We start from the raw sequence: 24,668 nt of genomic DNA on the forward strand, positions 1-24,668 counted from the left end.
TGGAACCTGATCTGACTCCTCAAGAGGTGCTTCTTTTTTTCCGTTTGTCCTAGTACCCCATTTCATACAATACAGTAACTTGGGTCAATTTATAGCAAGGTAGACTTTTGTAACCATGTCAAAAGGCAGAAACACATTATCAGATTAAAACACCAATGATAAATGTTTGTAAATGCTCTGCAAGCACTGGAGAAAGTGTCCCTGTCCACAGGCAGCCAACCAGCTGTGTTTTATTTTATTTTATTTATCATGAGCCATTTTAGTTAGACACTAGCATTATGGTTCTAAGTAGTACCTTGGGGTGAACTATGCTTTACTGAACGCTTTTGTTTTCATGTATTTTGCTGTTCTCCAGGGCAGTTTTCATCATTGGAAGCACGGTGACTGCAATAATTTTCATTGAAGGCCATTGTGTGTTTCTGCAATGAAAAACAAATCTAAAATAAATGTTTCGCTGATCAGAGTTCTCCACGAGAGGCAAAGAAAAACTTTTTGTGAGATGTATCAAGCTGTCGTGTTTGTGAGAAGACACATGGCTTTAGACTGTAAGGTATTGGAAAAACTCAAAGTATGTGCGTGTAGGTGTGCAATGATTAGGGATTATATCGTAGTTTTTGAAACTGCATTGAAGTGACCCTTGAGGGTGAAAACATACCTATTTTACTGTACTTGACATATTATTTAACATACATTAACATTGACATCTATTGCAGTGTCTCTCGTATCAGTTTTAAATGGGAACGGTAATAGTTTCTAAGAATATCTGAGGTACGGTTACAAATTAAATGTATCCCATCCTGTTTTCTTTCCAATAGATAGTAAATGTTTGCATTCTTTCATGCGGTGAGCCTGTAGTTTTGACTGCTAGTTTTCATGCTGGATGCCTTGCCACAGCTTCAGTTCAGGAGCTTACCTCATTTGCATTCATAAACCAAGCCGTTGCTGCTCGTTTTCTTCTCCGTTCTTTCATGTCAGCTACATCTCAGAGATCTAAACCCAACCTTCATGGCGGGGCCACGCTTTGCTTTTAATACTTTTCCGATATCAAGCACAACAACACATGCTTGATCCGTTTCTGCATCCATTTTAAAACAAACCTCTGTATTCTTGCGCCCATTTGTTTCCCGCCACTTACATCTTGCCCTTGGATTATAAAGAGCCGTCTGCGAACAGACATTTGATACTGCAAAACAAGGGGGAAAACACATAGCCAGATCTCTTAGTTTCCCATCTTAATATTAAGTGCCACAGAAGAGGAAATAAAATGCTGGCTAGCTAGAAGAACCAATCTTTTCAGGCCAGTGTTTTACTTGAACAACATCTACTGAGAATACATAACTAGAACGTATACAGAGAAATTCTTTCTGGAACCCTGCTTTAAGAAAATAAGTGGCAATTTGTTTTTCACGGTCAGGTGATGTGAGAGGACAATCAATCTCTCAACCCTTTCTGCCCTGGAGGCTTAAATTAAAAGCAGGCACAGTTCACATGTGAATGTATTGTATAGGTGTCCTTCTTGGACAAGTTATGAACCTACTGCCAAGCAAAAAGCAAAGCTCATCAGTGGGACATGTCATCTTGCACCTGCTCTATTGTACGAGCTGTGTAAAGTTGAACGGTTTCAAGACTATAACAATCTGTGGAAAAAGATGCACCTTTCCCCCAGTAACCATATTCATAATTGTGTCTCGACGAGACTATGGAGTATTTGTGGTTGACACTCAAGATGCTGATAATGGCTAAAGCCTAATAATAAGTTCCCTCAGATTTGGGAGTGAAAATGTGGCTGAGTGACTTTAGTAGCAGCTACAGACTAGACACCGATAAACCACACACAGATTCTATTCTCTAACCTAAACATCTGCATATGAATTGGCTACTTGGAGTACATTGATAACCATAAATATAGTTAAATTGACTTTGAAATATAGTGATGATGGAACAACTGCCTTCGAAATCAAGAATAAGTATAGAATTAAATTAATTCAGATGACTAGATGATTCAGCTATGTATTGTCTCACTCTGGCAAGGGATGTGCATGCTTTATGCTTCTTTACACATATTTATTTTAATAATGAAAGGATTTCTTTTTTTGTGCACTCCTGGCTTTATGAAAATATTTAATAACTGATGCCGAAATTGCCGAAAGTGAAAGGTTTGTTTTTCCACTGAAGCTGCCAGAGATGTCACAGACTCTGACAAGAGTGTATACACTTGTTACAGCTACCTCCTCCCTCTGCTCATATTGGTGTATTTTTCTGTTTAACACCGTATTAACAGGTCTTAAAGTGAAATCCCTGAGGGGTATCACTATAGCCACAATCTGGAGGGGTTGAAAGTGTGGCAATCACAACCAGGGCCTGGAGTCTGTTGGGGGGCCCACAGTCGGGCCCCAAACAAATTGTAGATTTGAATATTGGTGCTGGTGTTGTGGGCTGGAATACCTGGCCTTGCTCAAATACTGAAGGCCTGGATCAACCAATCAGGAAAGACTACGGTCACATCTGATTGGCTCTAATATTCAATATGGCAGTGGCAAGGTTTTCAGGCATTGTATTGTTTTGCTTTTGAAACAAATCTAAGAAACAAAAGGTAATTCTGAAATATAAGCTATTATAAGCAACAACAAAAATCCCAGCATGCAACACCAGGTCTGCCAACAATACAGTAAGATACCTTTTAAGTTTCTATGTTTTTAATTCAAAACTTTTTTTTTTAAAATGATCCCAAAAATGCAATCCCAATGCAGTTGTAGTAGTAGCAGAGAAAGTTCTCAGCATATTTTTAATAGAACATTAAGTCACTAAATGAAAAGGATCATCAGAGGCATCCTCAGACCAGATGTTAGACCAGACAATTATTGTTAAATTATTAATAAGGAAATTACAGGGCACTTTATGACTCATTTAAAATGTCGTCTGTCCCATGGACTACATATAATAGCCACCATACTCTTGCACAGCAAAACTTTCCCATGAGAACATGCACATAGATTTGAATTCATACCATGTGTCGACTTATGTTTTTCCATGCAAATAGGGTCATTTTTCTTTCATTAGTGCATTTCGGTAGTCATACCACCTTAGTCAGCATCCGTTGAGACCCAGTCGTTTTGTGTGACTGCATGAATATTGCATATAAAACAGTACAGATAATTATGAATTATTTAGCAAATATGATATTTTTTCCTGGTAATGTCAAGCATATTTTGGTTTAATTTACCCTGAAATATGTAACTTTTTTTTTGGCTTTAATATGCATACACTGTGCCATATGTGGTGTAAATGGTTAACCATATTGGCATTTATGATATATTATAAAGACAATAAATCTCAGAAATATTTACATTGAAACTCTTGTTAACTATTTAATTAATTATAATTGTTGATTTGGCTACAGAAATTGGTTGCATTTTTACAGTGTACAAAACATTAAATTAAAATGTGTGTGTTACATAACCATCGAAAGATATTTCTCACGGAAATACAGGTTTTCTTGTCTCTGCCAATTAAATAGTGTTAAAATTGCTTTCCTCCATACATCTAATAAGAAAATAGTCAATAGTGCTTTTTAAAATATTATATTTGTTGCTTGACAATACAGTATTACACTGCATTGCCACTTCAAACAGGGAGATGTTTTTTTTTTTTTGTGTGAGGTTAGCTCATATGCCTAGGCAAAGTGGATATTCATTCATGAAGAATTTAATCACCTCATTATATGAATATGGTCATTTAACAGAGACGTCTAGTTACTACAAATATCGGAGCGTTGTGACAGGCCTAAAGTTCTGGAATGCTTCCCTTTTCACATTCCGGCACGCCGCAGATTTTCTGTATGTGCTTTAGATAGTTTTTTTTGACTCTGAAAATACTTCCAATTCAATTCTTGCAATTAATTGATGCTAAGGCTGAATGCAACGAAACAAGAAATTATTACACGATGAAATGCTTGACTGCTTTAGCCATTAGCTATATAAGTGCTGCCCGAGTGAAGCTTTTTCAGCGTTTATTTTAGACTCGTTTCAACCGTCAATACAAGATTGTCGGGAGACATTTGCAGATGCTTTGTTTCTTTCGCCCTTCCAAGTCATGTAAATGTGCTTGCTTTGTAACGGATGCACACAGATTTTGGCAAGCCCTCTTCCATTTTGGAGATTACACATCTACCCTTACTGGAAACTGAGAGAAAATTCTTGTGGAAAGAGGGTATGAGCATTTCTTACCAATTTCACTTTCAGTGGATTACTAAATCTCTTGAATTGTAATCTAAAAATAGAATCAAATAATCAATTTGTTTTTTTCCTCTCTCTGTGTTATCCTTACACCATTGTGTTTGTTTAACTTCTTGAATATGATACGGATTCTGTTTGTATCATGTTATATGAAAGACATCTGATCAGAGGAAGCAGTCTAGTTGAGAAGCATTACACAGCATGAACGAAATAAAAAGTTATTTCAATTTCATGTTTCTGTATTAGGTGTTTATAGTTTTGTTTGTTTTTGCATGTTGAACCTTCAAATGTTTGATGTGCACAGGGTTGCAGGGTCCCTAGTCAATACCTGGCATCAATATGCTTTTGAGCCTGCTGGGTACCAAGCAAACAAAACATTTTTCTTTAAGCACCTTAATATTGGACTCGTGGGTAATTTACCACAACACTCGAGCTGAGGAGTACATCTTGATCCAGAAGAATTGCAAGAAATCATGAAAAGTCATCTCTAGATTTGGATTTTTATTCTGACTCTTGTTGGGGAGGCTGACGGCTGAAATGTGGGCATTGACTCAGCAAAATCTGCTAATATAGAAACAGGCACTCAGTCTGTCTCATGTGAAGCCACATTACTTCAGTGCTTGCACCTGAACCTGAATCATTTTGGGCAGGCTGTGTTTTTGAACACAGGAAAATCATAGTTCAATCTGAGCCTGGATAAATGGAAGCTCCTGTTAAGCATTTAATTAATGATTTGGTGACAGCAATGGGTTGCATTTTTACACCTTACAATAGATTAACAGTAGAATGAGCCTCAGGTGGCAGCTTCATACCCATCTAAAACACATTAAAATACCGGCAGTTCTATGTGGCAGCGAGAACATTCCTATATCAGAAGTCTTCAACCCTGGAGAGATGGCCTTGCTGGCTTTATAGGTAGCTTTAAATTATCAATGAACAGAGATGAAAAGCATGTTATATGGTGCTAATTAATTGAAGACCAGGTCTTATTCAGTTATTCAGAGCTTGTCTGGAAACTAAAACCAAATCTTTCTTCCAGTACCTGGGTTGCAAATTATTGTTCTGCTAAGTCTGGTGTCACACTGAAGATTTTGTCCGATTCCCTTAAGATTACTGTCTTTCTCCTAGCAACATTCACAGCGGATCAATATTCTGAAATGCACCTATATATATACACTCACCTAAAGGATTATTAGGAACACCTGTTCAATTTCTCATTAATGCAATTATCTAACCAACCAATCACATGGCAGTTGCTTCAATGCATTTAGGGGTGTGGTCCTGGTCAAGACAATCTCCTGAACTCCAAACTGAATGTCTGAATGGGAAAGAAAGGTGATTTAAGCAATTTTGAGCGTGGCATGGTTGTTGGTGCCAGACGGGCCGGTCTGAGTATTTCACAATCTGCTCAGTTACTGGGATTTTCACGCACAACCATTTCTAGGGTTTACAAAGAATGGTGTGAAAAGGGAAAAACATCCAGTATGCGGCAGTCCTGTGGGCGAAAATGCCTTGTTGATGCTAGAGGTCAGAGGAGAATGGGCCGACTGATTCAAGCTGATAGAAGAGCAACTTTGACTGAAATAACCACTCGTTACAACCGAGGTATGCAGCAAAGCATTTGTGAAGCCACAACACGTACAACCTTGAGGCGGATGGGCTACAACAGCAGAAGACCCCACCGGGTACCACTCATCTCCACTACAAATAGGAAAAAGAGGCTACAATTTGCACAAGCTCACCAAAATTGGACAGTTGAAGACTGGAAAAATGTTGCCTGGTCTGATGAGTCTCGATGTCTGTTGAGACATTCAGATGGTAGAGTCAGAATTTGGCGTAAACAGAATGAGAACATGGATCCATCATGCCTTGTTACCACTGTGCAGGCTGGTGGTGGTGGTGTAATGGTGTGGGGGATGTTTTCTTGGCACACTTTAGGCCCCTTAGTTCCAATTGGGCATCGTTTAAATGCCACGGCCTACCTGAGCATTGTTTCTGACCATGTCCATCCCTTTATGACCACCATGTACCCATCCTCTGATGGCTACTTCCAGCAGGATAATGCACCATGTCACAAAGGTTGAATCATTTCAAATTGGTTTCTTGAACATGACAAGAGTTCACTGTACTAAACTGGCCCCCACAGTCACCAGATCTCAACCCAATAGAGCATCTTTGGGATGTGGTGGAATGGGAGCTTCGTGCCCTGGATGTGCATCCCACAAATCTCCATCAACTGCAAGATGCTATCCTATCAATATGGGCCAACATTTCTAAAGAATGCTTTCAGCACCTTGTTGAATCAATGCCACGTAGAATTAAGGCAGTTCTGAAGGCAAAAGGGGGTCAAACACAGTATTAGTATGGTGTTCCTAATAATCCTTTAGGTGAGTGTATATAAGATATTCTAAATGCTGAATGCTGAAAGAGTGATTTCAGTAAAAAACACCACCATTTTACATGGAATGAACAGCTAGATTGTTTACCTGCTTTACATTACATACAAACCCCACCTGCAATTGCATTTTATAAATCTTTCCTCGTGCATAAATGAGAGGCAAAAACGGCCTCTTTCATAATGGAACTAAAAACTCATTCCAACGGCTTTTGGACTCATAGAAGCAAAAAGTGATCATTTAAATTGTTTTTGATGTCACTAGAGAGAAGCAAGCCAGCTAACTGTTTTGCAGAGTAACAATTTAGATATATAGAAAAGTGATAACATTCATTTTACAAGCATTCTATCAGTTCAGTACTGTAACACTTTAACTTAGGTATTTATGATTAAGGATTGTAAAAAATCTGTACATATTATAGTGTATACATAGACATGGTTACGTGTAGGGTTCAATACAAATAACATTGTGTGTCTGTGCTGTTGTCCATGGCTACAAATACTATTTTATTGAATTTAGTATTTTCTTTTCATCAATAAAAACAATTCAATTTTTAATACTTGTGATTAAAAACATTAAAATATCAATCCTTAAAATCACTTAAAAAAATTTAAAATCTGTGATTTTAACAAAAACTAAAACAATTAACTTTAAAATAAACGTGCTCAAATCAACAAAACAAACGTGATAAAAGCAAAAACTGCACACCAACAAAAGGGTCAAATACATTGAAAATAACTGAAAATGCATTAAACAAAATAAAGAAACAATTAAAAGGAAAAAATAAAAAACAAACAAAAAAGGTCTAATGCATTTTAAATTAAACCCAAAACGGTCAATGTATTTGACAACAAAATATAACAAAACTATACCAAAAAAACCCTGAACAATGTGATTTAAAAACAACTAAATCTTTAAAAACAATTAAGATTCGTTTTTTTAAAATCTTTTTAAAAACAATCAGCCGTAAAATCTTTAAAAGATCTTGGACTCGGGCTCCAGCAGGGGGAACTAACCGTCCCCGGAGGTGGGTCCCATTATGGGATCCTGAGCTCCCCCAGATCTTGTATATCCATGGCTACAAATGGTTGCAGGCAAAGACTGAGTAAAGCATTACTACAGGCCAGCAGCAGGGGGCGCGGGCATGTGCTTTAAGGAAGGAAACTGGCATGAGAGTCACCGGAGTGTCCTGACCAGTCCATCGTGGGAGACTTGACAGTAAATAGTGTCTGTGAGCTATTAACATTTCAAATACCCGAGCTTTGCTTTGCTGCAGAACCTGTGTGCGGGAGAGCATATATATATTTATATAAATATGGGTTCCTCAGAGACATGTTATTTCCACAGTTTGTCAGCCTTGCAGTCGAGGGCAATGTAAGGTTTGACATTAGCATGCAGCTTAGTGCTAATCTCAGCATCAAAATGGACTGAAGGAAAAGCAAATGTATTGTCCGTCGTATTAATTATTGGCTCAATGAAGTTGTGTCTTTTTGCTGTAATTTGCTTGGGGAAACTGATTAAGGTCCATCAAATACACCTCTCTATAACAATTAAAGCAACTGTGTATATTTAAAAGTTCTGCAAACCTCTGATGAATTAATTGTGATCTGCCTTCTTAATAAACTGCCAATTAAGTACATTTATGTATTAGATGTATTATCAGAGGAGATATACATGTATTTTAGAGTTGTTTATTCTACATATGGGCTTCATATATATATATATATATATATATATATATATATATATATATATATATATATATATGTATATATATATGCGTATATATATATGTATATACACTCACCTAAAGGATTATTAGGAACACCTGTTCAAAATGTTGCCTGGTCTGATGAGTCTCGATTTCTGTTGAGACATTCAGATGGTAGAGTCAGAATTTGGCGTAAACAGAATGAGAACATGGATCCATCATGCCTTGTTACCACTGTGCAGGCTGGTGGTGGTGGTGTAATGGTGTGGGGGATGTTTTCTTGGCACACTTTAGGCCCCTTAGTGCCAATTGGGCATCGTTTAAATGCCACGGCCTACCTGAGCATTGTTTCTGACCATGTCCATCCCTTTATGACCACCATGTGCCCATCCTCTGATGGCTACTTCCAGCAGGATAATGCACCATGTCACAAAGGTCGAATCATTTCAAATTGGTTTCTTGAACATGACAATGAGTTCACTGTACTAAACTGGCCCCCACAGTCACCAGATCTCAACCCAATAGAGCATCTTTGGGATGTGGTGGAACGGGAGCTTCGTGCCCTGGATGTGCATCCCACAAATCTCCATCAACTGCAAGATGCTATCCTATCAATATGGGCCAACATTTCTAAAGAATGCTTTCAGCACCTTGTTGAATCAATGCCACGTAGAATTAAGGCAGTTCTGAAGGCAAAAGGGGGTCAAACACAGTATTAGTATGGTGTTCCTAATAATCCTTTAGGTGAGTGTATATATTATCCCCCCAATCATTTTATCTTCCTCTAAGAATATTGCAGGACCGAATACCAAACCATAGCCTGGTCACACCTTCTGAATTATGCATGATCTCTTTCCAGTTCAGTACCTTATTGTGCTTCCCGATTATTAAATGCTGTTCTGGTCTACTGGATTTTATCTGTTTCCCAGTTATGTAGATGCTGGCACAATCCCAGTCGCTTTTTCTGATTTCTTTGCCTTCGTACCATCTGCTCAAATGAAACGTCCTCCGTGTTGTTTGACATTTATGACTCATTGTCGAAATGCAGACAACTCCCCAAATTAAGTCCGGGAGAAGATCCTCTAATGCTCGCAGCCATCGGGATGGAGGATTGTTCTAAATGGTCCTGTCAGAAAGTTGAAAAGGATGTGAGGTACAAATGTACAAACTGTGTTGAGTTTTAACGCTATTATGGCAAAGCCTGTACTGACATATCCTATCCACTTCCACCAAGAGCATCTTCTTAGGTGTTGGGGTGAACCACAGGACCGTGTGACTGCATGTGTTTAAAAGTGAATGTTTTTTTCAGTAAAAACAAACAACAAACAAATCTCTACTTCAGAATATTGATCCTATATGCCCATTGGAGGCCATATGCACATGGCCATAGGAGGAAATGGTACAAGAGTGACAGAGGCAACATGCTCAGATGAAAGTGAATGATTCCAACCCACCCTGGATGCAAGAAGCAGAGAAAGACAGCCAGTTGTCTTCAGGCAAGCAGGGAGCATTTCGAAATGTATGTACCCAAATAGTCCATTTTAATTTACCTGTTAAATAAAGTGTCAGGCTTTCTTATGACTCTGGTGTTAAAACTGTGAGATGACATTAACACCATTTAAAATTAAGTAAAAAGCCCTGTAAATAGTCAATATTAAAAATAACCATGTCACAGTCAATTATTAGAGTTTTGGCCATTGTTTTTTATTGTATTTTTTTGTTTTTGTTTTTCTAGTTCCGCAAAAAATGTTCTCCATTTCCGTTCTATCCTATCTATAAAATTTGAGCACTTGTTTGAATATTATCTTTTCTGTCAAATCCACATTTACCAATACAGAACAAGAACAGTTGTTTGCAACTAGTGTGGGTTATTCTTTGAGTTTCAGTCTAAATTTAACATGAGCATTACATTATGAATCAGGTGGAACAAACACAGAGAAGTTCAGACTTTTTTTAACATACATTTCATTAATTGTTGCTATTTTGAAAGTGTAAAAATTGCTGTACAGCCTTATTACTTCTACCATACCTTGGCCTACATGAAATAATATAATTAAGCATTTTGTATCTGTGACACAAACTCTTACATCAAATTTTCTATTCAGTATTCACCTCAAATCCATGCCAGAAATTGCTTAACTTTATTCCCGAGTCATTTCATTGCCTATACTCATCTCAGACTACATCATCAGACTATGAGCTATGTTGTTTGTACCATTGTAAAAGTCAAATTTTGAGACCAAACTCATATGCAATATATTATTTTCCATGGCTACGTATTGTTTGATAACATCTTGTATATAACCATTTAATATGATTAAGAAGCATGAATTGTGAATTTGAGCTAAAAGCTTGTCTTTAGCAATAAATCATTACACCACACCTTGAATGAACTAACAAGCTATATATACATAAAGCAATCAGAGTGTGAAAATTGTGCCTCAGTATCTGTGCATTAGATGACTCATTATAATACCGTTTCCAACAACTATTGATTTGCCAGATTATTCTGAAACCTCATCCTGCTGCAATTCTGAAGGTTAGTTTATTTTTTCCATGTGGTTGACTCATTATGCGTTTTTGTTTTTTTCCATTCAAACGTTATTCATTTTGCATCATGAATACTTAACCGAACCAACATGTATTGTGTCCAGTTGAATCCGAAGACTGCTGTATTTGCTGGGTACTGCAAGTTCTAAAGTGAAGGAAGAGTTACAAGATGTTATCAGCTGTGCTTCTGGTAAAACAGAGGTGTTTAATTAGATGCCTATTAATACTTGATTGCTTTGCCTGGACAGCCTTTAATTATTGATTTAGGATTAGTTATTTTAATTCTGATGGGTGGGCCTGTTCTGCTTTTGGCAGGTTGAGCAGGAAATAAAGCATCCCAAAGCAAAGGCTAATAATGTTACTTTCTTTCAATATTGTACATCATATCCCATCACTCATCTATTGAAGAGATCACCTGAAGGGGAAAACACATGCAGATGTATATTATTATAATTATTGCGAAAGAATGAGAAACTATTTGATGCCATGAAGGTTTGCTTTACTTCTACTACATATATGTATTCATCACATTGCTATTAAGGTAGTGAACACACGTCCATTAACAGCTGCTTATACTTTATTTTGGGAAATTGTACAGAAATAGATACCTCCACAGACGTCCCAGAAAGCTGTAGATGAATCTGCTGGCCTATTTACATTGCGTTTTGTTTGTCATAACATTTGAAAGCATGCCAAGCAGCACAGGCGCTTTCCCTCCTGCCTGACACCAAAAAAAAAAAAAAAAGTTTTCTGCGGTAGCCCGTTTCACTTCAGTTCCTGTTTGAACTTGTTGCATGACAGTACTGGACGCTCCTGCTGCCGTGAATATTAAATATGGCGACTGATTGAACTGCTGGCGAGAATGAAAGTTTTGTAAGAAGGATGCGTGTGACGACTTTGCCATGGATTATATATTGACGATTACGGGCAGAACGGCGCGCTCTGTGAGGGACTCGGTCTCCGGGCTGATCGGTCGTGAGGTCCAGTTTAAAGATGCCTTTGCGGATCACTTCGCAGACGCGGTGAAAAGCAGCCCTGCGCAGAAACAAACAGGTTTGAACGGCTCTATCCACGTCTGCCCCGATCGCAACTTTCTCAGCTTCTGCAAACTTCACGTTTAGCCTCCTGCACTTTGGAAATTGCTTTCAGTTTCTGGGGATACGCAGCGCGCTGTTCTGCTGAGCTGCATGCGTTACATTGCATTGCTTTCAATAGAAACATGAGTGCATTGGGTAAATAGTGAAAGCAGAAAGTGCTGTTTACAAAATACACGTCTCGGTTACTGTTTGCTTCAGTTCTGGGTGGAGCAGACAGCCTTCAGACTAATGCTGACTTGAGTTTTACAGCAGGACTGCAATTTGGGGATGAGGGGAGGGGGCTCCGTGTGTGGCATGATTTATATAGTTTGTCTGGCTCTGGCTGTACGAGCCGCAGAAAACACGACCCCTCTGTGAGCCATATCAGACCCCCATGCACATCTTTATTTATTTATTTTGGCCCGTTTCTTACCGGTGCAAAGCAGCCTCTGTATATGAAGGCAAGCTGGCATCTGCTTTGTTTGCTTTTCACTTGTGGACTTTGCAACTACTTCGCTGTGGCACCAGTCTTTTAAAGCGAAGAATGACCTTTTCTGATACTGAGAGCAGCACTAGCAGGCTGGCATACATCCAGACGTGATGAATGCTACTAGTTCGTATGCTATAGCCAGGTTAGAGAATGGCTGGACACAGATCACAATGGCTCGAAATATGAGGGCTCTCTGACCGCATAGACTTTATAACTGTGTCTGGAGGTGAGTTGTTGTGTAAAATTAACAAAATAAACACATGTCTCATATGCAAATTAAAATAACTGAACTGGGCTGAAAGGGATTTGTGCCAGTTCAAAACAGATTATGGTAAATAGCTCTATTATTTGGTATTGCAGTCAATACAGTTGTGGCATTATATGCATCATGCATTGCAGATTGAAAAACCCTGCCTTTTTCCTTATTAACCCAGATGTCCAGCGCCTATGGCCTGACAACAATCCAGTCTTGCCTCCCTGTGTCTTTGTGATATCACAGTACAGGATCAGCTACTGTGTATAACTATGCAACTATGATTACAGGCCTTCTACACTGAAGTAAACACAAGTCTGGCAATTGTGCCATAACTATTTCTGACATCTTGGGCATACTTTAACTTGGCTTTAGTCTCAGAAGAACAAGCTCTGTCTGAAACGCCCTTGTTCTGGTAACTTATGCCGATGATCTGCATTACACTGTCTTGTGTTGAACCAAGTTCTACAGTAAACTGCTGCTCCTCTTTTTTAAATATTGACAGGCTAAATTTTAAATATTGACACCCTGGAAAATTTGATTTTCTCACTGTCACTGTTAAGGTGCCTACATGGTGTGTCAACAACAAGCCCTGTCCATGTCAGAGTCATTACTGCAGTTGTGTGTGTTGGGTGGGTGGGTGCGAGTTGCTAGGTACTGTGGGAAGACATTCCATAAAGTCAAGCATCTGGTTATGGATAATTTCAAAAATCACTATATTTCATGCAAAATACATACAAATGTCAGATATATTGGGGGGACGAAAGGTGGGTAAAGTGCATAATGCCACACTTTTCCTTTTTCCAAGAAAAGAACATTGATTTATTGTGCAGTTTTCATTTGAAATTAATTGTGATATCTAAAATTTAAAAGCAAGATTTTACAGGTTTTTCTGTATCTGTCAGCAGGGTGCTCATATTTTTGAGTTTCACTGACCCACTCTGCAGTTTGAAAATAGGCCAGACCACTAATCACACAATGTTGCATTCTTAAATAACTTTATTTATAGTGGTTTAATGATTAAAGGGTCAGAAGAAAACTTTAATTGTAAAAAACAGAAAAGAAAATGACTTTCTCCAAAGATTTTAAAGTGTGTAAATTTCCATTCATATTTATTAATAGAATAATAATAATGTCTTATCAACTACACTGTTTGAATTGATGTTGACATATTTAGAATATAATATAAAAGTGTATATTGTACAAGCCAGCAATTGCATAGCCAGGTTTCGTTTTTTTTTTTTTTTTTTTTTTTGGGGGGGGGGGGTAACATTTTTTAAATGGGAACAAGCAAACAAGTCTCTAATTATGTGTATTTCGCACACAATATACTGAAAAGCAAAACCAATATGTCTAAATATATATTAATATCAAATAATCGTTTAATTCTTAGTTATGTTTAAGAAATGCCTTCATCTTAATCTGGAACACCTCTGATTGCACAAAACATTACAGCAAAGCATGTCTTTCAACAGCGTAAAAACAATCTGATTGCATGAGTCAGTTTAGCATTATAATGACTTTAAAACATATGTACACCTGTATGCAAGCTAAATTATCATTAAATCAGAAACAATTTCCTTGAGGGGGGGTTAAACCAGTAAAACCACCACCCTACGCCTGGTATGTGTATTGAATGTAATTCATGCAGAGGGCCAAGTAAATCAAAGTTTCAACTCCTGTACAGACGTGTCCTCTTCTTTTTTGGGAAACATATACAGCTTGAGCAATAAACAGAAGGTTTCTTTCATTTTGGAGTCTTCAAGTTCATACAAGCATACTTCTAGATGCCCAGTTCACGTAGGTAAATGACTTGTAAAATTTTGGAAATCAAACTGAGCGAACTTGCATATTGTTGTTATGTGTGGAATGTTGTTGGCATATTTCGCTGGTCTCCACCCAGCCTGAAAGATGTCTGCCCACATGAAGTGTGTTGCAGACTGCTCCGTTTGACCTGGGTCAGCCTGTTGTTTGCTGCACAAAAGCATGCCGTGTCTAAATTGGGAAGAAAGGCCTTGTCATTTCTTCGCTAGTGGTGCTTCTGTTCTTGCCACGCAAAGTGTGGAAAGTAATTTTATTCACTTAAGTAAGCTATCATGACAATACATGGGTGGACTGTATAAAGTGAAGGCGTCTCCCAAGAAACAATGATTAGAAAAATAATAATTCTGCATATCATTTATTTGCAACCACAAAATAGGAACCTGTATCCTGTTCCAAAGTTGCCTTGCAGCAGAAGCTTGGGCAATGTGTTTGAGTAAGAAAAGGAGAAAAAAAACACCCTTCACCACAAAGGAAAGATTTGAGTTTTCGTGATCATCCTTATTAATTCCAACAACTATATTGCTGTAGATTAATGCAGTGTGTGTTTTTTTTCCAGGGGAATGACTAATGTGTTGCACATAGAACAGCGCTCCTCAAAACTAATTATATTTGTAGTCGGGCACTGTCATAGACAGCCAGTCATGTTGTGTCACAGACAACAGTGTCTTTAAAATACCCCCATGTTCGCAGAAAAGTAAGTGAGGCCTTGGGAGAGGTTTAATCCTGTTAGGCACAGAAGTTCAAAGCATGATAAATGAGCTTGGGAACAGCTAATATTGAACCTTTAATTAGGGTTTTTTATGTTTCAGGTCAGGGAAGCGATAGGTGTGGGAATTGGGAATGATGCCTCAATTTGCTGTATGCAAATAACTGGGTCCAAGAGAAGGCAGGTGATCTCTAAAACAAATACAATGGTTATAAAGTATATAAATGTGGGGTCAAAGTTTTTTGTGTCGATCACCAAGGTTTAGTAGAATCCATTGTAGAAATATATCATCCAGGTCCCTGTACTGGGTTGGGTACCTGTAGTAGTTATTGTAGCAGTGTAGACCACCCACTTGAATGAAAATGATCATTGTTTTGTGCCACAATCGATTGTGGGTGAGTGTAGTGACAGCAGAAATGTTCTTCTGCCTGCCGAACCTTAATGATAAAATGCTGAGCAAAGGAGGGTTATTGTTTATTTCATTTTGTAGAAGACAATGTAACAATGAAATGTATTAAAACAATGTAGGATTTAAAACTCGCTACAGCTTAAAATTGTAATTTGATCCCTGTGGTTTTCTCATATTAGTTTTGTTTTTGTGGGACATTGTGATTTGCTGCACATGTAACTTGACAGATTCTTGACATCCTTCAGAGCGATTTGATTTCTCACAAGTTCTTTCAGTAATTTTCCAATCAGAATGTCTCCTGCTTCCAAACGTCTTTAGTTCTGCAGCCTTGAAAACAGCAATGGGAACTGTCACCCTTTCTTAACCAAGGATGCAAATTTGGGCTCTAGTTGCATCAGAAAGGTCCTTTTTGTAGGAACCCATTTTAAAATCATGACTCCATTTAACTTGGATCGTATTTCAGGGGTATCTGTAACATTAATCTACACAAGATAAGCTGTACTTAAGTTCCTCTTTGAGTTGTTACATTTTGAATTACAACTGTGAAAAAGAGAACAAAGAAACTATAACAAGAAAAGGAAAAGAAAAGGGCTGTATGTTATTAGTACAATTTAAATGTACATTAACCTACATTCACTACAAAGGCTTAGGGTTATGCATAGGCATACAGGCTTACAGGACATAAAAAGTGTGTGCTAAATGTGGGTCTTATAGATAGAAAATATAGATCAGAAAATAATTAACAAACCCCTTTCACTTTAAATATAACCTTTTTTCCCAGTAACATAAACAAAGTTTTCAGTTTACTTTTGGAACCTGTTGGAAGGTCAACCATGAAATGAAAACCTGAAACAAAGATGTGTCCCACATTACCAGGAGTGAATAGAAAGTTGGGAGAAGGGATTAGATCTTTTTGGGATGAATGAAAATGTTACAAAAGCAACCATTCCTTTTGGATCATTTTCCTCTTTGCTTGATCAATCCTAACATTTGATCCCATCATTTTCTGAAGGATCCCAGTGGGCCTTCCTTTCAAATTTGTTTATAGCACAATTAAACTTTTACAGTACTGGGATACATTTTCAGAATCACTTGGCAGGTATAGAATTTGTTTTAGATACAGATTTGATAGAAGGTAGAATGTTTTTTACAGATGCCGGTAAAGGCTGGAAGTAAAAAGCATGTTTTATATTCAGTAAATGCAATCGGAGATGAAAAATGTGTTTGTCAGTTCCTAGACTTAAACAATATCGAGACATGGATAGTGGTGATATAGAAAATCTGCATGTATCTAAATGTAATCAAGCATGAAAATAATTGTGGCTTTCCCTTTAAACTTCAGTTCAGTCTCAAGAACTGGGAAGTGCTAGGTCTTCTTTATTATTACATTTAAGATGAATAAATCACCCATGGTACAGTTTTTATAGCTCCCAGTTATGACAAAATCCAAATAGGGAAGTATGAGTATATATATGAGTGTTTGTGAAGATATTTAAATCTAGACTTGAATTAATGATCCTAAGTAGCAATAAGATGCTTGAGTCCCACACTCCAGCTGGCTTCAGAAGCCAGGACCCTTAGTGGTGCGCACAGGCATGATTGCTGTGCCACAGTTTGATTAATCAGCACCTACTGATTCTTCACCCCTTAATCAGAAGAAGCTCCAGAGCCAAATTGCTCCCCTGACACATCAAGGAAACTGCTGCTGTCATTAAGTGGACATCCTGGGTCTTCTGAACCGCCCAGGCCGACAGCGACAGCGAGGATTGCGGGTTCGTCTGGAATGGAGGCTTTTCAGACTGCCGTTGTCCTGATTTCATTGCTTTTCAAAAAACATTTGGCATCCCAGTCGTCAGAATAATAATTCAACATCTGTTTTCTCCTGTTCCTCCTTTTTTAATTCAAGTAACAAGTAAATGCAGAACCACTTCCCAAATGAAATCGCAAGAGAATGATCTTAACACTATACTTGTTAATTATTGTTTTTGCCTGTTGAAGTACTTTTCTGCTGCAAATATTATGAATAACAATCTTGATCATCATCCTAATAAAGGTATCACTAAAGACACCTGTATTAAGTTGTATAAAAATGCTTCAGCTCTATCCTTATGATTTTTATTTTTTAAGTTTATGTAAATAAAGCTTACAATTGAAACCGAAGGAAACGTTTTGTAGTCATTTTAGTTACGCACAAGTATTGTTCGTTCATTATATGCAAAATAAAGTAATATGCTGGTTGATTTGGATTTGGCTCAGCTCTGCACAGTGAGCTACTGTTTGCTTGTTTTTTATTTGTTTTTCAGTATTAGTACATTATGTATTAATTAGAATAATCATTTGACAACACCCCCAAAGGCATATAATTAAATAGAGTTTTAGTTTCTTAGTAGCAGAACTATATTTTTGTTTGTCTGTGTTAAAATAGTTCATAGGGGGTGGGGGTGATGTCATTTTGGGTAAAAGCTGAAATTGAGATTTAACTTGAGGCTGAATACATTCCTCTTTTAGGTTCATGGTTTTTACATGAGAAACCACGGTTTCTGCAAAAAAAAACACCTTCAGGGTGAGGGGCACAAAACAACAAGGTCTAACAAGCACTGGCCACTCATAAGACTAAGGTTAAAATGTCATAAAATGTCAGACTATTGCAAAATACAAGCCCTGTGTGATGCCAAGATTTGCTTATTTAACAATCCCAAAGGCTCTGGAGGCAGATTCTTGTGATGCTCAAAACTGTGATTTTCATTAGATTACATGCGTTTGTGATTTGGAGCCAGCAATCATTTCCTCAACTATGTTACATCATTGTTTTGTAAAAATAAAAAATTAAATGCTGCCTTTCCAAAAAAGGTCACTTTATGGAGCATTAATATTACAATGATGCATGAACCATATTGTGTTTCCTGTCAGGTCTTAATGTGATTTTATACTGGATATTATGACTGCATTGCTGCTGTTTAACTCTGCTTATCTGCTAATGTAGCAATTAATCTTGGTCAATTAGTCACAGCGCTCTAAGGGCGGAGTTGTCAGTACAATGTCTGCACTAAAGGACACATAGGTTTTGAGGTTTTATTATTATTATTTACCTATTCATAAATTTGGCTCCTGTAGGTGTATTTTGGTTCCTCACTCACAGGTTCCTGTAAAAATTACGTAATTTAGGTAAAGGTATTTAACAAACTGCAGGATACAGCATAAACCTAAAGTTGTGCAACATGCTGTGTGGGTAGAGATTGAATTGTTTATTTTAAATTCTATTATTACTCCTTGCCTTGTGGTTAAGACGCATCTGCACCCCAGTTTTGAAACAATTCTCTTTAATTTGAAAACACACTGAGAAAAATGACACGTCGGAAGCTAACTCACAATGCGCTAGAAGGCAATGCCAGTTAAAACAGCCGATTCATGACACCGGGGTAACTGCTACGTTTGAATGACTAAAAAGGTGAAAAGCAGACAGCAGCTGTGAACCTATGTAAAACAAAGCATCTGGGTTTGGTTATTACCAGCTTTTCCCAGGTTTAAATAAGATAGCGAATTAGCTATGAAGAGCATTAGAGGAACATCACATGATCAGAAACAGAAACCTAAAACTTAAATATGGGTAACCACAGAAAAGCAGGTGCAAGGTTGGAGAGATGAAAAAACATGGTTGAAAAGCACAATTGGACAAGTACACTTGTGAATCTGGTTTATTCATGAAATTAAGATAAGAATATCTCACCTGCAGGTGTCCCAGGTGTTGAGATTCTCAGTACTGCACCCAGCGGTCCATATGATGCTCAGTGGTTAAGGCTGGTTTCACACTGTCTAATAGATGTGTCTGTAGTTATAGTTAACCAGCAACATGGAAGCTTTTCCTGCCTCTTTTCTGCTGTGTGATAATAAAGAAAAACACACATGACTGTGACTGTAAATCTTGATGTCGATTTCCATCTCAGGAGATATGAATAAATACCTGTGCTTTCTAAGCTGCAATGTGAGTGGTCTTAGTAGACGCTTTCTATTTCACAAAAAAGTGTGACATAGACTGTGAACTGTGTTGTGCGTTGTGTGAAATGCAGTCTTTGTGGTATCTTAAAGAAATAACCACACTTTACCTGTGTGACAATCTCTGCAAAACCGCATTTCCCATGTCTTTAACAAACTCGCCAAATACAGCTTTACTGCATTGCTCCACTCACTGTTGGAAGCAAGGAGGTCTAAAAATAACTTCCACAATTTGATTTACAATTAGCATTCCAAATTTGTTTAGTAATATGACGAAATAACGTAGTGTGGGGTTGTGGTTAGGACTAAAATTATTTGATATGGGCCTCGTGTAAATTAGATCAAATACAATGTCGCACTTTCTAGCCATTGATTGAAGTCACAATTGTGGTGGCTCATGTTTTATCCCTCCAATCAAGCCAGCTATATAAATGTGTAACATATTGCCATAAGGTTATTCTTTGATAGAATAGCATACAGTTCCACAGGAGCTTCCATAAACCTGAATATTTGTGATGGAAAACAAAACCCAAGCTGATTAATAAAGAAGGCTTGTAACTAAGTCAACAAAAGCATTATCGGTTGTAGTCTAACCTGGCTAAACTGTGAAGGAGGATTCAACTTAAGACATGCATTGTTTTATTCCTATACCAAAACAATTCAAAACCATGTATTCTGTTTTCCAGACACATTGTGAAATATTTCTATTGTATTGTCACAACAGAGCACCAATTCAGAAGGGTTAAAAAAAAAAAACAGTCATGCTTGCTTTAGAGTTAAATAACTCTGATGGACAGAACTTTAAAACAAACTTCTAATATCTGTTGAATGATTTACGAGAGTGAGGTCTGATTAAGTAATACTGAAAAAGGGAATCAAGTGAGAAATGAGAGTTATTAAGCAATAGGGTTTGTATTGGCAACAGTTTCCTTCCTACTATTTTTAACTGCTAGCCTTTGTCTCTTCAGGGGAATAAAAGTAATATATTTTATTCAAGCTCTTAAGATCTTTTTTCAAGTGCTGCAGATATATTCTTGTATCACCAACTCAGTGCACATCACAAATGCACTGGATGTCAGAATTGCAGATTATATTCTATGCCAAAATACACCTACAGGTGTGCACCACAGTAGTCTTGCTTTATCTCTGGGTCAGATGTTCTGGTGGGTTAAGTAAGGATAATTGTGGAGAACATTAGGGACTGTGTGAGTAATGTTGTTGTTTTTGTTCCATGTATTGATTCAATTTTATTATACCAGGAGGTTTATGTGAAAGGAGTGCTTCAGCTGTATTTACCAACAGCATTTGCCATGCACTGTAAATGAACGCTTTCACTGGATGCATTTTATTAACTGAAGTATCGCCGGATTGCATGCAAATGTCCTTTGGAAACTGCCGATTTTAAATTGCTGTTTATATTTCCTTGATCGACTTGAAGGCAGAAAATGGAAGGATGACAATAATGTGCATAGAAGGTTCACTGCCCTACATTTCTCTGACCACAATAAGGACAGAGTTGGGGAGAGCTTCCGTATTTTCATGCTGTAGTTTGAGGTTACAGGATCTCATTTCTGTACTGATCTGGGTCTGTGTCTGGAAATATATTGTGCTGCTGAAGAGCTACCCTGTTTTTTGGCACTGTGGACAACGGTTTAATTTTAGAAAGTTGCACCCCCCCCTTCTGTGCAGCAATTCTGTGACTTCTCCAGGCTGCAGTCTTCGTGGTTGCAGATACCTTTTTTTTTTTTTTTTAGTTCCTCATTGTCATTTCTGTCTTTTGTCTCAGAGACGTGAAGTTTCACATAATTGATGATTGTTCTCCATATATGACAGCAAGACCCCTGTAGCTCATTTCAGTCTGTACAATGTTATTTAAGAAAAGCCTCAATCTTATCTCCGTAATATCATTTTAGATTAGATTTAGATTCTAGATTGTGTCTTGCTCACACTCTTTCTAATTAACATTTATAATTTTTCTACAGTACTGGAACATTTTTACTTCATTTTTGTCTCTCTTGGGGAAGAACTAAGGAAATCATTACAGTTGTGCTGATTATCGAATCACCATTTTGCCATGTACTTTTAATATTTTATTTTTACAATGTCATTAGCTTGCCTTTAAGAAAGAAGGAAGAGGTGTTTATCAGGGGCAAGATTAAGTTCCACGTCTGGCAAAATCGACTTGTCATGGGACTGTTTGGCAATATCTTTTCAAGTGGGACCTTCTTGTGTATATTTCCTCTTCCTGTCAAACTGGCATTTTGTGTTTGGTTCATATAATTTTACAGAACCTATAAAACAACTAGAGAATTTTTGGATGGTTTAAAAAATATATATATATAATCTCATGTTAACCAATGAGTCATATTAATTCAATGATTCATTTGATTTAGTGTGTGTGTGTGTGTTTTCATACCTTTGGGTACCAGAGGAAACAGAACATGTACTTTTCTTTAGTCCTGGCATTTCACCTTACAATATTCAGTTTGTGTATTTGTGCTGTAAAATGGGGGAAATGCAATGTATTACATTTTACATTTTAATCAACTCCAGTTTCAGTTTAGAAAAAAACAAGAATGGATAAAAAAAGAGTACATCCAAATTACAAATCAACAACATGACAATGCATGCATAAGATAGACAGTAGCAATGGGTCTGACAACAGTGCAGTGAATTCCTCAGTAAACCATTTGCACTATTACAAAGTAAACATTTATTGTAGTTTAACACCTTAAATAGATTACATTAACTGCCTTAGTATGAGTGCATGTTATGTGTTCTAAGATGGGTTTTACCTTGAGAGAGTGCACTTACTTGCTTATCTTTTGTTTGACAGATTTTTTTTCCCTTCTTCTTAATGTGATGTCCCACAAATAGCTATTTTGCTAACAGTGACTCATGTGTAACCATGCTTCTCTGTCATAGCAACATAAGTAAAGCCTGTTAGCTTTAAACAGTGCGTGTATAATAGGGGGTAACCTTGCCTGTTGTGAGAAGTCAGCTGCTCAGCCTTCCCCATACTAATGACCCCACTGAAAGCTAGCAGGTATTGCTGTTGTTCCCAGCCTCATAGAGGTCATGGTGGTCTTTGTCTGTCTGGAAGATGAAGCTTGAGAACAGCGAGGTGAAGAGAAATCTGTGCCTGTCAGTTGGCTGCCTGGCTTAGAGAAGCAAAGGGGTAGAGTCTCTCGCAGCGCAAACTGTTTTTAGCTGACGAATGAGCTGTCTGCCCACAGGGCTGGAATCAGCAGCTTGTGACAAGCTGGGGAGAGAGGAACATGAATGTAATGCGCACCTTGCCTCGTTTGCTTTCAGATACCGGCCAGAAGAAGACTCCAGAAAAGAAAGATGGGCGTCGGATGTCTTTCCAAAAGCCTAAAGGGACCATTGAATATTCCGTAAGTAAATGCTCATTTAGTCAAAGGTACTTTTCTTTTCTTTTCTGCACAAGGAGCATGTTAGCACCTAGGATGCTTTCCTGTTTTAGCTTCAACAGATGCCTTTCTTTCAGTGCTGGGTTTTGGAAACTGTAACCATCATACATGTTTTCAGAAGCTGTGTAGCTTTTCCTTTTCTTCATTCCTGTCTGCCTGTTTGCATGAGTAGTATGTTTGTTGTTCTGTTTATCCAAAAGGAATTCAAGTAATTAAAAACACACACACAAACACCTTGATCATTCTCATTAACATTAAGTGAAGTCAGAGACAACTGTTCAACTGTATTGACTTGAATTTGTATCAAAACAGTAGGCATTTCATTTCTAAAGTGTAGCTAATCAAAATGATTAACGATAAGTGCAGCTTAGGATTGGAATAAAGATAAGAATTAATACCTGTGTATAGCAAAACTCTTTAAAATCTTTTGGCAATGAAAAGCGTCTCGGTCCTTTTTTTCCCCTATTCTTTTCTGTGAGCTTGTTATCAGCGTGCATTCCAGCACTGTTTCCAAATGACCTTCCAACTGTGTTATCATTTCCATTGATTTGGTGCCTGGAGAGAGAAGCTCCTATTCCCAGGCATTCACTGAAAATGGAGCCTGGCTCTGTCTGTTGTATGTTCTTCAAATGACCCTCAAATCCAGCTGCAGTCAGGTTCTTACACTCCCTAGAAACGACAGGCAGCCGAATGGGAGGCTGAATTGTTATTGGAGAATAGTCACAAGCAGGGAGCATTGTGTTGAAAATAGCAAGTGTCCAGACGTATTATTTGAGAAGCGAATTGATTTCTGCTCGACTTAATAGCACATTTCAGCAGCTGGTTCTGTTCTTTGCTCTACAGATGTAATTATATCATTTGAACACGCTGAGCGTTTATTTTTGTGCAGCAGCCCTGTGCATTCAGAGTCCGGAGACACGTTTGCGGCTGAGCAGGTGTTGATAAATGACTCTCCTGCAAAGCGTGTCGCTGACAGTGTTGTAGGAGATCGACGACACAATTGTTTTCATCAGCAGACCATTAAAAGGGCTTGATAGCAAGACGGGATATTCACGGGTGAAGTGGCGTCTGTCAGATGCAGGAAAGATAGATCGCCATTAGATCTCTTGTGAAGATTCTCATTTCTCACTCATCCATTATACGTGGTGTTGCCCATGACTTTGCCAGGATAGTTGTTGTGCTGTCAAAAAACTGGAGATGTAGTGATAGATTGGAGATGTGGTGCCACAGAATGTGTAAAGTTGGTTGACATGCAGCAACGATGCCCCCCAGGGTGTGTTTAAGGCACTGTGACTGACATGGGTATGATTTTAGTCCTTTGTCGCATATTTATACTAAAATTCAAAAGTCATTATGGTGATTACGTTGTTATCCCCACCCGTCTTTGGTAATCCCTAAACTTATAATTTGTTTTACTCTATTTTTTCACGTATTTCTTTTTGGCCAGATAAGTTTCTAATCTCAAGCAGCCCAGAGAACAGGAAAGCCTTTTTATCAAGAGAATCTTCTTTCAAAAAACTGCTAGAAACACCATCTGCTTTGGCACTGATAAAGCTCAATGAGGTCCTCCTATTCAATGACCTGCAGCTAA

At 37.8% G+C, this 24,668-nt stretch overlaps 1 protein-coding gene and 1 long non-coding RNA gene across 4 annotated transcripts in view; one reads left to right on the forward strand and one right to left on the reverse strand.

The window, feature by feature from the left end:
• oxr1a (oxidation resistance 1a) overlaps positions 1 to 24,668 on the forward strand; it is a 175,168-nt gene that overhangs the window by 103,571 nt on the left and 46,929 nt on the right. For 2 of the 3 annotated variants that reach the window (XM_066691490.1, XM_066691492.1), the window contains exon 4: positions 22,959 to 23,041. In XM_066691490.1, the coding sequence (XP_066547587.1) occupies positions 22,959 to 23,041 (83 nt within the window). Of the gene's footprint in view, positions 1 to 11,672; positions 11,946 to 22,958; positions 23,042 to 24,668 lie in introns of those variants that run through there. The other variant, XM_066691491.1, reaches the window with a different exon arrangement.
• LOC136714167 (uncharacterized) lies at positions 6,775 to 11,615 on the reverse strand. Its single transcript, XR_010805013.1, has 3 exons — positions 11,501 to 11,615; positions 10,982 to 11,037; positions 6,775 to 9,468 (listed from the first exon to the last, which is right to left on the reverse strand). It is a non-coding gene; the product is annotated as an uncharacterized LOC136714167 (long non-coding RNA).

This window comes from Amia ocellicauda, chromosome 18 (genome assembly GCF_036373705.1).
Source record: "Amia ocellicauda isolate fAmiCal2 chromosome 18, fAmiCal2.hap1, whole genome shotgun sequence".
NCBI classification, from domain to species: domain Eukaryota; kingdom Metazoa; phylum Chordata; class Actinopteri; order Amiiformes; family Amiidae; genus Amia; species Amia ocellicauda.